The sequence below is a fragment of the Lygodium microphyllum genome, chromosome 22, assembly GCF_053477565.2.
Source record: "Lygodium microphyllum isolate KBCC chromosome 22, Lygodium_microphyllum_v1.1.10, whole genome shotgun sequence".
Taxonomy (NCBI): Eukaryota; Viridiplantae; Streptophyta; class Polypodiopsida; order Schizaeales; family Lygodiaceae; genus Lygodium; species Lygodium microphyllum.
In genome coordinates, this window is record NC_141156.1 from 117351694 (window position 1) to 117368588 (window position 16895).

General features: G+C 40.4%; 1 protein-coding gene across 2 annotated transcripts; it reads right to left on the bottom strand.

Annotated features, from left to right (window-relative positions):
- Nucleotides 1-979: 979 nt before the first annotated feature.
- GLY1 (NAD-dependent glycerol-3-phosphate dehydrogenase family protein) lies at nucleotides 980-12165 on the bottom strand. 2 transcript variants are annotated; one of them, XM_087662842.1, is made up of 9 exons: nucleotides 11523-12165; nucleotides 4409-4545; nucleotides 3930-4035; nucleotides 3563-3774; nucleotides 3371-3475; nucleotides 3132-3279; nucleotides 2055-2204; nucleotides 1805-1954; nucleotides 980-1500 (listed from the first exon to the last, which is right to left on the bottom strand). In XM_087662842.1, exons 1-9 carry the CDS (start codon nucleotides 12006-12008, stop codon nucleotides 1486-1488), a joined length of 1509 nt encoding a protein of 502 aa, XP_087518968.1. In that variant the 5' UTR covers nucleotides 12009-12165; the 3' UTR covers nucleotides 980-1485. The 2 variants fall into 2 exon arrangements, with proteins under 2 accessions (XP_087518968.1, XP_087518969.1); XM_087662843.1 differs by having other exon boundaries at nucleotides 981-1500; nucleotides 3371-3458; nucleotides 3573-3774; nucleotides 11523-12162.
- Nucleotides 12166-16895: the final 4730 nt, after the last annotated feature.

Genomic DNA, 16895 nt, shown 5'->3' on the forward strand with positions numbered 1-16895 from the left:
CTAAAAAATAGGGATGACATTTTAAAAATAGTAAATTCTGTATCTTGACTGTGCTTACTAAATTCGGTTGTTTCTATTCTTGACAGTATTCAACCCAAAAAGGAAGGCCATAGAGAAGAGACAAGTATCAAGACACTTGTTACATAAGTTTTCAAGTGTCTCACAACTTGTCACATCTCATGACATGTGGCTAGACACTTATCTTGTGCTACTCCACTTTACACTTTTGTACTAGCTCTTTCCTCTCCTATAAACAAAAGCTCGTTTTTATTCATTCAGCATCATTTTTCTTTGCTGTAAACTCATATACAGTACCCACAGATAGCCAAAAACTGGTCCCATCCATCCCCATCCTCATCCCCCACTTCTCCATTATCAAATTCCTCCATATCCCTTTTCTATCACTGCTGTTTTACAGGACAGCAAGCCTGTAAATTCATTACAGCACCTCCTTTTTGAGCTCTTTCTTCCATTTTAGCAACAAGAAGCAAGCCCTATCCATGTACTGCTAATCAACGATGGAGAAAGGCTGATTTTCCCTCTTTCTTCTCTCATACTGTGAAGAAATCACTTCTTATCATTGCATAATAGATAATACATGTTTGTTTGTACATCTTTGCATGATCTTGTGAGAGTGAGAATTACTTCTCCTCACTCTCAGGTTGATTGTAACTGAGCTCTTCCCTGAGGGACTTGGTTTGAGCAGAAATACATTTCTTCGGGGGGGGTTGCCCATCTTCAACTCTCAATCTTGTCTCCATTACTTTTACATTTTCATAGCTGAAATTTTGTGAGTAATTTTCATTTTCAGCTTAAGTGTTCATTCTCTTTTATATTAAGTCTCGAAAACAAGTGAATTTCATAATTGTTAAGCATACTACGTTGTTCGGGGCGTTTACACTTATGGAGCAAGAAGGTTCAGCATGTCAATCTGCCCTTTAAAAGAGATCAGTTTTGATAGATTTGCCTTCAAAGCACAAACGAGCAAAGAAACCCATGTTTATTTATCTGTAACTAGAACATTGGCTTACAAAATTCAGTGCTGTTATAGGTAAAGAGATTTAATTTTGATAGATTTGCCTTCATAGCACAAAAGGAGGCATGTGACCCATGTTACCTTAACTAGAAAATCGGCTTACAAAATTCAGTTGCTGCTATAGGTATAGGATACAATGAAATGCCAACACCAGCAGCATAGAGTCTTGAAGGTCTTAACTTACAGTGGCAGATATGCAGTGGTAAGTGACATCCTCAAGGACAGCTGAAGACAACGTTATATGAATGCAAAACTCTGTCACCAAAACATGAGCACTGCTAGCTCACTACCTAGCTTTCTGTTTGGAGCTCAAAGCCCCTCAGTGCTGGTAACCTGCTACACCTTCAATAACTTTCAAAGCCTGCCATGCTACGGTTTCAATGTGAAACTTCTGCCAGTCTGTGTGCTTTGACATGGTTAATTGACCCAATTTTCATAAGCCATGTTTGCTAAACTTCTTCGACCTGCCAGAAAAATGATACAGGTAGGAATGACAATTTTGGCATCTAAATTATGAAGACTCGTGTACTTTCACATGGTCAATATACATAAGCCATGTTTGCTTAGCTTCTCTCCGTGCAAGGCACATATTGAAGGTGATGTTGCTTTGGAATGACCATTTTGGCATCTAAAAGAACTGGCTGGATCCTAAGTTTCTCTGATCCACCTGTTTGCCTAATTTTCTCAAACTGCCTAGTTAGCTTTGTGTGTGCCAACACTAAGTTCATATTTGAGGTACCTAAGAAAATTCCAAGCACTCGGGATTACCTGAGGAAGGCTCATAAGCTCAAGAACTGCCTTCTTTGGTGTTAGTTCATTCTCTAAAATCCGAGCCACAGCTGTCAAAACAGGCATTTGAACACGGTATTTTCGAGCAAGGGCAATCACTGCCCCTGAAGTTGCTACACCCTCTGCAACCTAGAGTCACAATGTAAGATTTCAAGTGATGCGATCTGTCATCAAACATGACTGAACCAGAAAGCTGATTATCATAGATTCAAGATGACAGTAAGATTACCTGATTCATTGAGGATAGTATGTCATTTAGTGATTCTCCTGAACCAAGCCTCACTCCAACACTTCGATTTCTTGAAAGACTTACAAAACATGTCAGCATTATATCTCCTGCACCTGATAAGCCTGCAAGAGTCGTGGATTTTGCGCCCATCTGCAAAGGTGGTCTTGTTATAACAATCCTGATGCAAACCTCATTCATGTAAAAAACTCCCAGTCTCTCCTCTCAATGGTTTGATTTGTTCAGCTCTCGCCATTTTTTAATTCTATAGATACTTTTGTTACCCTTTTTGATGTTAACCTGTATGTTAATGGAGCATGAGTTTGCCTTCTGAATATGTGTCTCGACAATAAGTGTCATGATAGTTTTTTTTTGTAATTTTAACGTTGTTCAGAGCCTTCAATAGCAGACATTACACTCAGGTAATGGATGGATAGAGTTATTTCATTGCATGTTTGATGTATCTAGGTCCAATCTCCATTACATTTTGGTATACATGTAAATAAATATTTTCAGATGTTTCTTAAGAATGAACACTGTAAGAAACACATAGGACATTTCTGAAACTCCTGGCTACTCTGAGAGTAATAGGGAAGCACATCATCAATGGCGAATCATAATTCTGAAATGTGAAGTTGCACTACCACCGCACAAGAGGTAGGAAGCTCATGTTCAACAATGTGACCAGGAGGGTGAAAGGGGAAAGATGCAGAATGGTGGAAGCAGAGTGGGAGAAATGGGGGTAAAGGGATAGCCATCAACTACAGGAGTATCACAAGTAGCCATCTTCAGTAAGGATATAGTAGCTTTCTACCTATTTTGACAAAAAGTTACAGGGTTAGGCATGTTAATGCAGAAAAGCTTTGACCTGATAATCTGATTGCTGTATTTAAAGCCGTGCACAGATCATTAATACAGAAAAACCTGTCTCTTAGCATTTGTTTGAAATCATCACAGGGCATATAAACATAGCTCAGATCCCACTGCCAAAAACAATCTGATATAGTTTTCTTATCCTTCTCCACTGACCTTACAAATCACATCATCATCCATACACCCCAAGAGGTTGTTCTATAATACCTTTTCAGCCAACCAACGTATTTCTGAGCACCCTTGAGCAACAAGGGCAGCCATACAGTTATTCCCAAGCTGCATACCTTCTACAATTCCAGCAGCAATAGCAAGCACATTTTTCAAAGCACCTGCTATTTCCACACCAACAACATCACTGCAACAGCAGAACAAATTTTGTGTTAAAGACCTATTTTCAGGCTTACATACCAATACATGAAAGCTGAGTTCCAAAGTGCGAGCCTAACCTAGATGTATTTATTCTCAAATACCGAGATGCTAAAAGCTGTTGAGCAGCCCTTGCTAGGTCTTTGTCTTTAGAAGCAACAACCATTGCTGCAGGTTTCCAAAGACTGTATCAAGGCTCCCTCAAGTGGACCATAAGAAAACAGATATAATACTCAATTCAGAAGAGCTTGAAATTGACCCCAGCATTTTACTTTGTCAAACCTGTAGGCAGCTCATCCATTAGCTCAATGGAAAATGAGGGTCCAGAGATTACTGCAATAGGTTGCCTTGAATTGCCAAGTGCACGTGGAATGACCTGTGACATCATCTCCAAAGATGAAAGCTCAAGTCCTTTGCTCACAGAGAAGAATGGAAGAGTTGCAGGTACATATTTTGATATGCTCCTTAAAAACTCTGCACTGTACTGTACAAACAGCAGTTACAGCAGTTAATTTGACAGTATGAAAAGCAAATGGAAGAGGACCAGCTCCACTTGCCCTCAGTAGGAAAGGCACAACTACGAATTTCAGACACAGGAGGAATAGCTTGAAGAAACGTGCAAAAATTGAATGGCTTTACCTGTACTGGAACAGCATGAACACAGTACTCAGAGTCTCGAAATGCATCTTCTGCATCTATTGTAGCAACAATATTTTGGGGTAGTCTATGATTTGGAAAGTATTTTCTGAAATTCAAGGAACAATCTTACAAACTTTAATTTATGATTTAAAGACACAGATTAGGTAAGTAACTAAAATCTTACAAACTTGAGTTACATATTTAAAGACACAGATTAGGCAAGGAACAATCTGACAAACTTTAGTTATAGATTTAAAAACACGGATTACGCAAGTAACTAAAATCAATAATTTAAACTCCACACATCTTCCAACAAAGACAGAGACCAGCATAAACAACTGATCATCCTCAAGATACACACATCGATAAACACTTTTGCTAAATTTGAAGTTAGAGTTGAAAATGACAAAGTTTATAAGGCCTTATGGGTTATATATTGCTAGTCATGATGGGTATATATTGCTTGTTATGAACTATACCTGTTCACATGGCTATTGTTGATCAACTCGCATAGAGAAGCGTCTCTAAGTAGTAAGCTAACTTGCATTTCTGATTTATTCCGTGCAAGAAGCACAGCCATGGCTGTTCCAAATGAGCCCCCACCAAGTACAACCACCTGCAGTCACTTGCAGAGAAATGAATCAGGTACACCCATGCTTAGCTTCAAACACTGTGTGGTATGAATCAATGATTTAAATCAAAAAGTGGGAAAATAACTTCATAGATGTAAATTACTGCAGAATATGATTTTTTGAATACGACCTAAAGGCCCACACACAGACACATTGAGCCAAATATCATGCATTTTCGCCTACTTTCACACCATCAAAAAACAGCCCCAAAAGGAATTATTTACGTAAAAGGCATTTTTTTATTTTCAATAGGACAAATGCACAAGAATCCCCTATAGAAGGACATGTTGTGGTCATCCTATCTTCTACCTGATCATAATTGTGCCACCCTACTGGCCAGCCTTGTAGTCTGCTGGTTGTTGCTACCCTACCGAGGACATTGCCAGCGGACATTAACAGCCCCTGGAGATCATTGCCAACTGATCCACACTCCCACCGTGCTGATCACCATCATCTGTGATAGTAGCAGCCTGCAACTTCTAATGCAGCCTACACTTTTTCCTGCTATTCAATTGACCGATGCTTAATCTACTTAGTCTCAATGTTCACTGCTTGATTTGGGGGACTTCTTTCCATGTTACCCTGTATTGAGATTGGTTTCATACCTATCACAACATTACAAGTTCTGTGAGACTGGAAAATGACACTGCATTGAATATCATTGGCTTTTGGGATGTTAGACTGTAGATTGCTTCAAGTAGCTCTTTTGTTTTACATAATGTCTCTCATGTACCAACTTTGACCAAAATCCTACTCTCTGCTAGACAACTAGATGATGCAAGATATACTTTTGCTCGAGGTGCCAAGGCTGGCAACCTCTATTCTTTGTTTGTATCTAGGTTTGTTAACCATGTATTAACTATGACTAATTTACCACATGTATCTTTATGGCATCATTGTCTTAGACACATGTCTTTGAGAGAAATGAAAGTACTTACTTCTTTGCAATATCTTCCACCTCTTGATTGCTTGCATTTTGACACATGCGATCATTATCTTTATGGCCGGCAAACATGTAACGCTCATAAAAAGTTTGGTTCTACACGCATGGCACCTATAAAACACAAAAAAAATCTATGTTTTCTCCAACAAACAGCAAGCTAAAAATTTGTGTTCTTGGCAGTAGGGTGATCTTCACTAAAGGAAACCTCTCTATCATAACTTAGGCAATGATACGATGTGAGTGTATGCAACAAAAGAGGAACATGAACACAAAGAGAGAAGGAGAAGAGAGAAGATGGCAAGAATGAAAGAGAAATTTGCATTGAATCTAGAAAGAATGCTGAGTATAATGATGGACTAGTTAGTCCCTGCACACAACCCAAAGTGTCGATGAGGGCACCGAAGACCATGACAGAGACAGAATATGCAGCCAGCAGCCTTTGCTAGAGATGGAATCGAACACTACAATATAAGTGTGCGGCAACTTGCAAAAGAGAGAATGATCTACCCTAGCCAACCCATGGCTATACATAGCTAAAAATGGCCAAATTTGGCTGACTGTCTAAGATGCTACCCAACAACTATACAGATCACAAAAAATGCTAACATGGTAGCAACATGGAATATTGCCACCTGGGAAGGCTGATCACAACTTGTAGGGGCCGCATAGGCTAACAAGTTCCTAGAAAAGCCAAGAAATACAAACTAAGATCTGAATTTAAGAAGAAATGCAAAGAAATACATGTTCTAAATAGAGTCACCTCCTCTGTCAAAGCATGACAAACATGTCAAAGCTACTAATGTCCCCATCTTGACTCAGACTAAGGCTGACAAGCAAGAGATGACAGTGCATGACAAACATAACTACTAATAGAGACCACACACACACACACACACACACACAGATGAAAGATAATCTCTCTGCGTCTCTCTGCAAAACGCGAAAGTCCCTTGACTATCGCAAGACAAGCACACCTTGCGAGCCCACTGGAGGCTATGGCAAGATGGCTACAATCCATTTAATGTAGTGCACTTGCCAATAGTTTGTCTTAATGGGGCCCGATTGATCTTGAAGGGACAGGAGGTGAGCTATTGCGAAGGTGGAAGACAAGCCGAACCAAAAGGTCTACGTGGCCAAAGGGTGGCCAATTTTCTTTTTTTTAGTGAGGTGATAAGAAAATCGTTAAGGACTCGTTATATATTTTCTCTTCTCCACCTTTAACCTTTAAAATTTAACTAAGCTACCCCCACCCAAAAATAAAAATAAAAATATTAAACAAATCTGCATTAAATGCACTTTCTTTACAATCCTGTTCTTTATAGTGCCCTACCTCTCTCTCGATTTTGATCAACATACCTTCTCACATGCTCTCTCAATCTTTTTATTTTCTCTCACTCTACATTCTCTTTCACCCTCATGGCTTCCTGCGATGTATCTCCTTTCAATGCACCCATTGCTACTAAATCTCAACACATAGACTCTAGAGGATGCCCATTCAGCTTCTCTTAAATCCGAATACACGCACGGATAGCATCCTAAAGCATAATCTTCCTTCAAATTTGATAGTGACTCATCACTAGTGGTGATTCTCCAAGCTCAAATTAAGGACATGCAACGGCAATTGGCCGAGCCACACACTTCCCATTTCCTATTTGTGTCTGCAACCATGAGGAGGTTGCCTCCTAAGTTCCTACATGATCCCTTTGAAGGGGAGAAGAAAGAATGTGATGAGATGAACATCGATTCATGGATGGTGTATTGGCTGGCCGAATGAACAATGTATTTTGATTTATGTCAATTCAATGACGCTCAACATATCGGACAAATACAAATCATGTTACAGGGAAAGGTGTGTACTTAGTGGGCGGGCGTGCACTCCAAGCCGGAGACATGGGCTGATTTTCATGTTGAAATATTTACAATCACACCTACTTCGGTCCCTTTGTGAGAAGCAGTGAGGGCTTAGGACCAGAATCCCATATGCACAGTAAGAGAAAGTACCACCACTCAATTCCTATAAAGCATTGTACTTGCACTCTTTTTCTAATGCAATGATAGTACTCTTTTCTTTCGAGTAAAGTGTCAGGTCACTGTCAATACACAAGATTGTGTTTATGAGTCCAAGTCTCAATCTTGGAACCTCATTCACTTGTGTAACAATTTGTTCTTGTCAAGTTCAATGTCTTCATGAGTTCCTTTTTCCTCTTTCAACCTCCATAGCTTCCGCATCTGCCATGCTCTAGATCCCGCATATTTTAAAATGGTATCAGAGCCCAGTCGAGCATGGCACTGCTCCTCCAACTCCATTCTACTCTCATCTAGCTCAGCTTGAGCTCAATCCAGCTCAGGTTAAGTCTAGGAGCTCATCTTCTATTCTTTCTCTATTTGACCTTGTGGCAGCCATAGCTACCCTGCACCTATCCTGCTTCAAGCTCTTAGATCTCTTCAACGAGACAAGATCTTGACAAGCTTTCTTCTGGAGAACTCTAGCCTTGCTCCTAGAGCTCCTCTCTATCACCTCAGAGCTCAACATTTGGCCATTTCAGGCTCAGCATTGTGATTCTACACAGTTGCTGCCCTATGTGTCTACCATAGCCAGACAGACCCTGCCAACTTTGAGGAGCTAGATCTTGCAATAGAGGGCATAACTCTTCACGGTGTCTTCTACAAAGTTGTTCCCCAACTTCAGACACAGCTCGACGGCACATCAAACCCCAACATTCATGACGATCTGGATCAGCATTGCAAAAAAACGTGGTCGCTGCCTGAAACAGGCGCAATTCTGATCGGGCCATTTTCTCCCTATATGCACAGCACAATCTTGCCCAACTCCATAGGGGTTTTAAAGCCCATCAATCAAGCTTCAATCTCATGTAAAAAGTTCTTGAAATGATTGAGTATACAATGCACACTATGCAAAAAACCAGGCCTGGGTCAAAAACCCTAATTCAGAAGCCATAGCCAAACCTCATTGAAGCTCAAAAATCTCATCACTTTCTCTCCCGCTACTTGGATCACCCTATTGACATCCAAATTCACTGATTTAGTCAGTACCACACATCAAGGAGGGAAAATTCTTGGAGATCTTTGAAGATTGAAAGACCAAGCATTCAACATCAAGCTCAAGCTCTCCTCCCACTCATTTCTCTCACTCCTCTTGACTCAACAAAGCTGTTGCCACTCTGATCTGAGCTCCCAGCTCAGTTTCCAGTAAGGACTCAAGTATCCATCAGTAAGGAGGAGACTCAAGTTAAAGGACAAGACAAGTATCAAGAATCAAGTCAAACTCAAGCAACAAACATCAAAGTTCAAACTAGTATCTTTTGATACTACACTGCCATTGCTTGTGTCTTTTGACACATTAAAAATCAACTCTGCTGCTGAAATCTAGTGCTGATCTGTTGTTGCTCCAACCTTCTAACATGGGAAAAGACTCTCCAACTGCTCGCTTCAAAGGAGTCAAGTTTCATATTTGGCAGATCCACATCAAACTCATCCTGATGAAGAAGGGCCTCTAGGCCATTACCATTGGAAAAGAAAAGAAGCCCTGTAATGCAAATCTTGCTGTCACTTAGCAAAATAACGATGAGGAGGCTCAAGCCATTATCAAACTGGAGCTAGATGACAACTATATCCACCATGTGAATAACTATAAGACCTCACAAAATACATAGAAAAAACTTGACACTTTGTTTGGTACACAGCCTAAATCATCAAAGTATGGTCTCTTGATAGAGTTTTTCAAGCTTGAAATGATGTCCAGCACATCACTTGCCACGTATCTAAATCACATGGAATGACTTCTAACTCAACTTACAAGAATCAATATTAAAATGGAAGATGTTTGCATCGGTGTTCTACTTAAAAGTTTGCCTCCTGAACATAATAATGTATCAATACCCTAATTAATATGCCAAACCTTGAACTTGTTGATATCCAGGTATCACTGTTAGAGGAGGAAAAGAAACTAAAAACTAAAGAAGAACCAAGCACCTCTAGAGATAAACATGCATTATATGTTGGCAAACAGGTACAAAGACAAGAAGGATCAGCTCTTCTATGACTTCTACAAAAGTACCGGACATACCGAGAAGTTATGCCACGCCAAAAAGAGGTCCCAAAAGACCTATCTAGTTGCAGTCAAAAAAAAGAAGAAAACGGAGTGAAAAAAGAAAAAGAAGAAGAAGACTACCAAGAGAAGGACAAACCTCATCAGTCCTATTCAGATAGACTTTTTTAGTTTTGTATTTCCTAGCCCTAATGCTTCAAACATAAACTTGTAAACTCCTTAGTTATCCTTGTACTAAAGCCTTTGTACACTTTGTGAGGCCCCTGCTATAGCCTCTGGATGTCCATCATATTTGTGATACCCACACTTAACCTTTTCTGTAACAGCCTCTGGTATTTTGCCATATTTATGGTGTGCCCACACTTTGCAGGTGTTGCTTTCACTAAAGTCTCTATACGCTTTGTACTTCTTATTGAGATTGAGGAGGGGTGTTGAAATATTTGTAATCACCTACTTCAGTCCCTTTGTGAGAAGCAGTGAGGGCTTAGGACCAGAATCCCATATGCACAGTAAGAGAAAGTACCACCACTCAATTCCTATAAAGCATTGTACTTGCACTCTTTTTCTAATACAATGATAGTACTCTTTTCTTTCCAGTAAAGTGTCAGATCACTGTCAATACACAAGATTGTGTTTATGAGTCCAAGTCTCAATCTTAGAACCTAATTCACTTGTGTAACAATTTGTCCTTGTCAAATTCAATGTCTTCATGAGTTCCTTTTTCCTCTTTCAACCTCCATAGCTTCCGCATCTGCCATGCTCTAGATCCCGCGTATTTTAACATTTCAAACCATTTTTCAAAAGTTTTTTGTAACGGATGATTAAATTGAAAAATTGTTTTATTGCCATCCAGCTTGTTGCTCACCTGTGCAACTTGTCACCATCATCAAACCAGGCTGCATTTCCAGTTTCCAGCCACTTCTCAACTTCCACTAGCTGCTGGTTTGCTTCTAGTGACTACTGATCAGGCCACCCTGACCGCAAGATCATTGCTCCAACTGCCAATTGCTGCATTTTCAGGTTTCTAGCACTTTTCAGCATCACTTTGATCTGAATTTTCACCTACATCAGGTCATTTTGGTGTTTTCAGCACTTTTCCTTTATCAGCCTCTGCTCCAACTGGTGGTTATTACACTCACAATCTATCTGCAAATGGTCCACGCACTTCTACACCTCCCTCAGCCTACTCCCACAAGAAGCATTGGCTGTTGTTGGACTCCTCTGACCTTTGAACATTGAGTACGTATTCAGCATGCATTCAGTATCATCAAATTCTCTTGTACCCTCTTTTGCATTTCTGTCCCAAATATTGCGTTTTAGTCATATTTGTACATTTTGTGTTTTCTCAATGCAAACCCTAGTATATCTTGACAAGATACCTCCATTTACTTGGAATGTCCATTGAGTTTTCATTCCATAATCTCTATTCATTTCTGCGTTCATCTGATGATAGTGTGGTTGATTGTACAATTCGTGTTTGTCTACGATCCTCACAATTGGTTTTAGAGTATGAACAAGTTTCACTTCCAAGCAGACGTTGAGAACTAAACCAGAATTCAACCAACCACTGGCTAGTTAGTGGCTGAGCCTGCTTTGAGAATCCAATTGGGTAAACAAACAAGTAACAAAAGCCTTGTCAAAAGCTCAGCATTTGAATTGAGCAATCAAATTGACACCCAAGTTTTGGAACCGAATTGAATTACACCTTTTCTAGACTCTGAGGATATTCCATCCATTTGTTTCTGTGTCTTCTGTTATCAAATTATGGTCAAACGGATACTTAGATTAAACAGGCAGACATAATGTGCTTATGTGGAATAAGCTCGTTCAGACATCATGACCTCATGAATTATGGTCTAATGGATAATCAGAATTATGGTCTAATGGATACTTAGATTAAGCAGGCACATTCAGACATAATGAGCTTATGTGGAGTAAGAGAAGAGTGCCTTCTTGGTTTTCTGCAGGACATTGGTGGCTTTGCGGGCGTTGAGGAGCTGCCAAGACCTGGACCATCGAACCAAGGCCTCCCATGCCGTCCTCACGGTCTTACTTCTGTCCCTGGTTTGGGCATAGTGGAAGCCGAGATGATTCTGAGAGGAGGTGGTCTCCACTGCGGCCACAGGCAGGCTGTCTGCAAAACCTGCTACGTTTCCTGTCTCGTAAGCCTCGCACGCACCCGATTCCAGGCACGTGCATTCGTTATTGTTGCTCTCTCCCTCCCTCACGCGGTAGACATCCAATTTCTCTTCGAGGCTCGGTCGTGCGAGCGAGGACTGATGGGGGAGGGCATGGAGGAGGTGATCGGAGGCGTGAATCGACAGGGTGATGAAGCGAGGAATGAGGAAGCGTGTAGAGGAAGGAGATGGAGGGGAGGAAGAAAAGGAGTGAAGACGAGGAAGAAGAGGTGGACAGGGAGAGGAAGTTGAAGTCATGATGCGTCTGGGATGATGCGCGTGCGAGAGAGCGAGACATCAGACTGTCGTGTCGTCCCTAGTGTGGTTCTCTCTCTCTCTCCCCCTCGCCCCCGCCCCCCCCTGGTATCCTCGAAACAAGTAGAGAAGGTAAGATAGCGGTGGAATGGCTCATCACCATGCATGTCAACTCCCTATCCCAATCTGTTTCCCTTTCATAGAGGCTACAGCATGCTTATATCGTCATTCGAGAGGGCTTTGCTTTGCGGGGTCCCTAGAAAAACAACTTATCCTAAAGAGCCCTAAAAAGGTTCTTCTTCTTTTCCTAGAGCCTTAGAGAGGAGTCAAAACATCTTCATTGCGTTTAGCACTATTACCCCAAGCAAACTTGGAAGCGTACCAAAAGCCTTATTATGTCTAAACCTCCAAATAAAACTAAGGGCCACAACTAATAATCCTTCATTAAGCTGACCTGTATCTCCAAAAAGCACACTCTTGGCCACGAGTGCAACAAGGAATCTTGAAGCTTCCATCCACTTCCTAAGGGTGGACTATAGTGGTTTGATCTCCAAACAATTCAAAAATAGATGTTTAAAAAACTCCTCAAAACTCCAACGCGAGGGGATCTTGAATCATCCAAAATAGATGTTGAATAGACTCCTTGAATCTCCCAACACAGATGTTAGACAAACTCCTCAAACCTCCGCCCATGTGAGAGACTCCTCTAATCTCCCACACACCCGAGAGGAGGGGGGCTAGGGGGGAGACTTTGCATAGGGAGCTTCCCGTGGGGGCTTGTTTTGCATAAGGTATGAGCCTATCCTATTAAGCAAAAGTTAGAGGTATTACCCACTTTTCAGCACTTTCTTGCTATGGTTGAGAACTAATTTGGGCATAAACTAAAATACCTATGATCTGAAAATGGGGATGAATATGTCTCTAAAGCATTTGAGAATTTTTACGATGAGATGGGTATTAAGCATCAGTTGACTACCCCATATACCCCACCTAGAATGGTATTGTAGAGTGCATGTATAGAACTACTCAAGAAAGTGTTCATTAGTCGAGGAGACTTACCGCATTACTTTTGGATTGAGATAGTTACTACTATAGTTTATCTAATTATAATAGATCCCCGTGCACTACTCTTTGTAGTAGAGTTGCAAAGGAGCTATGGTCTACCAAACCTTCCTTGTATGTACACTTGCGAGTCTTTGGATATGAGGATTTTTGCCATATTCCTAAGAAAAAATGCAACAAGTTGGATCCGAAGTCCATCAAATGCATCTTTCTTGAATATGGTGATGCATGTGAGATCGGCTATTGCCTTTAGAATCCACATGATCTGAAGGTTATCTACAACCACCCTTCGCTTGATATTGGCTTAGTTATGCAACTGGATCTGGACTTGTACCAAATGGATATTAAGACGACTTTTTTACATGGGAACCTACATAAGGACATTGATATGCAAATGCCCAAGGGCTTTGTGGAAAAAGATAGAAAACACTTGGTGTGCAAGTTGAGAAAGAGTCTCTATGGACTTAAGCAAGCACCAATGGAATGGTACCACGTTGTAAGAGCCTTCATGATCTCCTATCGATTAACCAATCCAATCTTCTCCAATAAAGGATTTGTCATAATGGCAAAGAGTAGGGGGGCAATAAACAACCCTAAGACCAAAGGAGTGAGAAAATGACCTATTGATGCCCAATAGCATCAAGAGAGAGAGAGAGAGAGTATTTGTGTGTGTGCATGCGCATGCATGCAACATGCATGTGTGTGTGACTTAGTATGTGTATGCATGCTAGATGAATGAGAGAGAGAGAGAGAGAGAGAGAGTACAAGTGTGCATGCTAAATATGAGAGAGAGGGGGGAGCAAAGAGAGGGGGAGAGATAGAGAGAATTTGTATGGGTGTGCCTATGAGAGAGAGAGAGAGAGAGAGAGAGAGATGGGAATACTTAACTTGTTAGGGTGGGGGGGTCTTATGTTTGTCTAAATGTTGTGTCCATAATAATGTGGAGGGTCATAGGGGAGGATGGCCTTATATAACCCCTCCAAGTTAGTGGAGCATTAAATGCATATTAAGGGGGGAGAGAGAGAGAGAGAGAGAGAGAGAGAGAGAGAGGGAGGGAGGGAGAGGGAGAGGGAGAGAGAGCCATTTCCAGATTTTGATGAGTTGATCTCTCTCATGATTACTGAAGAGATCAATATGCAGGGTGACTCATCTGAAAAAAATGGTGAACAAGTTCGAGCATTTTACTCGAGTTCAAGAAGGGGACGTGGTAGATCCTCTTCGAGAGGCTATGGTATGGGACATACTGGCGATAACCAACAAAACAGGTTCAATCAGCAATTTGATGAAATACAAGTTTCAAGAGGCCGAGGAAACTTTAGAGGCAGGGGGAGCTCTAGAGGAAGAGGTGGATGGTAGAATAGAGGTTCTAGAAATTCTGCCATTGTTTGCCATTATTATGGCAAAACAGGCTATATTGCAGCCCAAGTGTCAAATCTCGGCCAAATATGGGGCCGTCGATGATCCCTTTTTTGGTGAAAATTTTACTAATTCTACTAAGTAATACTAATCATTAAGTAGTTTTAACTACTAATTACTAACAAAATAATAACAACCAAGTTGTAATTTTCTAATACTAACTAGTTAATAACTAACAAATACTAACAACTAAATAAATATTACCATATTTAACAACCATAGTCAATATTAATAATACTAAGTATTTTCAATTAATAATAAAATTTCATTAATAAAAAATAGTTTTATTAACTAGTTAATAATTATTAACATATTAAATATATTTTTAAATTATTAATTAATAGCTAGTATTAATAAGTTAAATTTAATCAATAATTACTAAATAACTAACTATTACAATTTTTAGTAATAATTATTAATTTACTTATTAAGTAGAAATTTTACTTACTAAATAATTATTAATCATGAATAACTATTAACTAACTATTGTTTATTAATTACTATTGACTCATTACTAATGAATAATAATAATAGCAAAAAGCAAACATGTAGGGAGGGAGGGAGTAGAAGAAGAAGAAGAAGAAGAAGGAGGAGGGAGAGAGAGAGAGAGAGAGAGAGAGAGATTTGGGGCCTATAAGTCAAAATTTCTAACACCTAGCAACAACTAGTGCTTGGTATAAAAAGATTTGGAGTTAAAGATGTATGTTGTTAATAGTCGTGTGTGTCTTGTGTGGTCATCTCCTACCTATGAGCTTCAGCCTAAGTCAGACGAGGATATGAGGAGCTCTGACATTGTCTTTGTTTGTCATTTTATGTGTTTTAGACATTTAGATGGAGGGCACATTAGTGTTTTTTTTTTTGTGCACTTTTGGCTATTTTTTAGGGATTTGACCACATTATTCATAGTTTTTTCTCTTTTTCACCTATATATAGGTGGCATGCCCTCCCACTTTCATTATCCATTATCCATCATTGATCTTTCGTGATTAACCAACACTTCTCATTCTCTCGTCTCCTTGTTATCATTCGATGCCCACACTAACATGTAGAGCTATGTGTATTAGGGCTGATTATTGCAACCTTGTACCTTAGTCCATTGCAATCACATTGCTCTCTCTCTCTCTCTCTCTCTCTCTCTCTCTCTCTCTCTCTCTCTCTCTCTCTCTCTCTCTCTCTCTCTCTCTCTCCCCTATGTTCTATCTTTGCCTCATTCTCTCCATGTTCACTTTTCTCTTTCCATTGCACACTCTCATATGGTATAAGAGCCACACGTGGGAGCCAAAGATCTCGAAGATGGGTGTGCTATCCACAAAAAAATGTACTAGGTGTCATCCCCACATGTTGCAAACCTTGTTCTTGGAGTCAAATAGGGTAGGATGGCCTATTTTCAACTTGTTTTTAGGCTATACTTACCATAGCAGATTTGTGTTTTGCTCTTGGGCAGCCTCTACCAGGTTGGGTGGCACCATTATTGCACATAGGCGGCATCAAATAAGCTGGGTAGCCATTCTATTAGCTAGGTGATACCAAAATTGACCTACATTTTTTGCAAGTAGTCCCCCAACACACATGTTATAGAACCAATCCTTGCATTACCTGCAGTTTTATGTAGGCATCCCCTATATCTCTGTGTTTTGTGCAAGCAAGTCATCGGTCCTCCCTGGGGGTACATTTGTAGGCTAGGTGGCACCTATTCTCTATTGGGCAGCTTATTTAGAGTGGATAAATTTCTTTGTTATTAATGTGTTTCATACTAAACAAGTTCTTTTGACCTAGATGACATCATATTTCGTTTGGGCGGTCTCCATTGTAGGCCAATATTTGGGCAAATTTACTTTTATTACAACGACTCGCTTTTTAGGCACTCTTGGTCCTTGACCTGCCCTTGATTGGCCGTGTTTCCAATTTGAAGCCTTGTTTTCCTTTGCATTTATTGCTCCCTCTCTCTGCTTGGCATTGTATGTTCCCTTCAACATCAAATACTCCCTGTCTACCTTGCCCCAGTCAGTCTTGTTTTGTACCATGTCTTGGTTATCCTGATGAATCTCTTATTGGTCACCTTTACTCCAATGGTAGCATCTTCTTTGTTTTCTTGCAAGTATTTCTTGAAGGAAAAATATGGCTAACATGTATGCTATGGGGGATCATGTGGTTTGGGATCATTTAGACCAACCACCATCTTATTACTCTTTCCTATTATATTCTTATGGGGCTTCTAGTCCTCGATTGGCACTGATGGCATCTCCCGAGTAGGTGCTAGCCCTACCCTCTCTCTCCTAGTCCCCGATTGGCATTGATGGTGTCTCTTGAGTAGGTGCCAGTCCTACCCTCTCTCTCCTCGCCTAACAAGCTAGATGGGACAAACTATCCTCTATGGTCATACCGTGTGGATTGTCTACTCAATAATTTGTG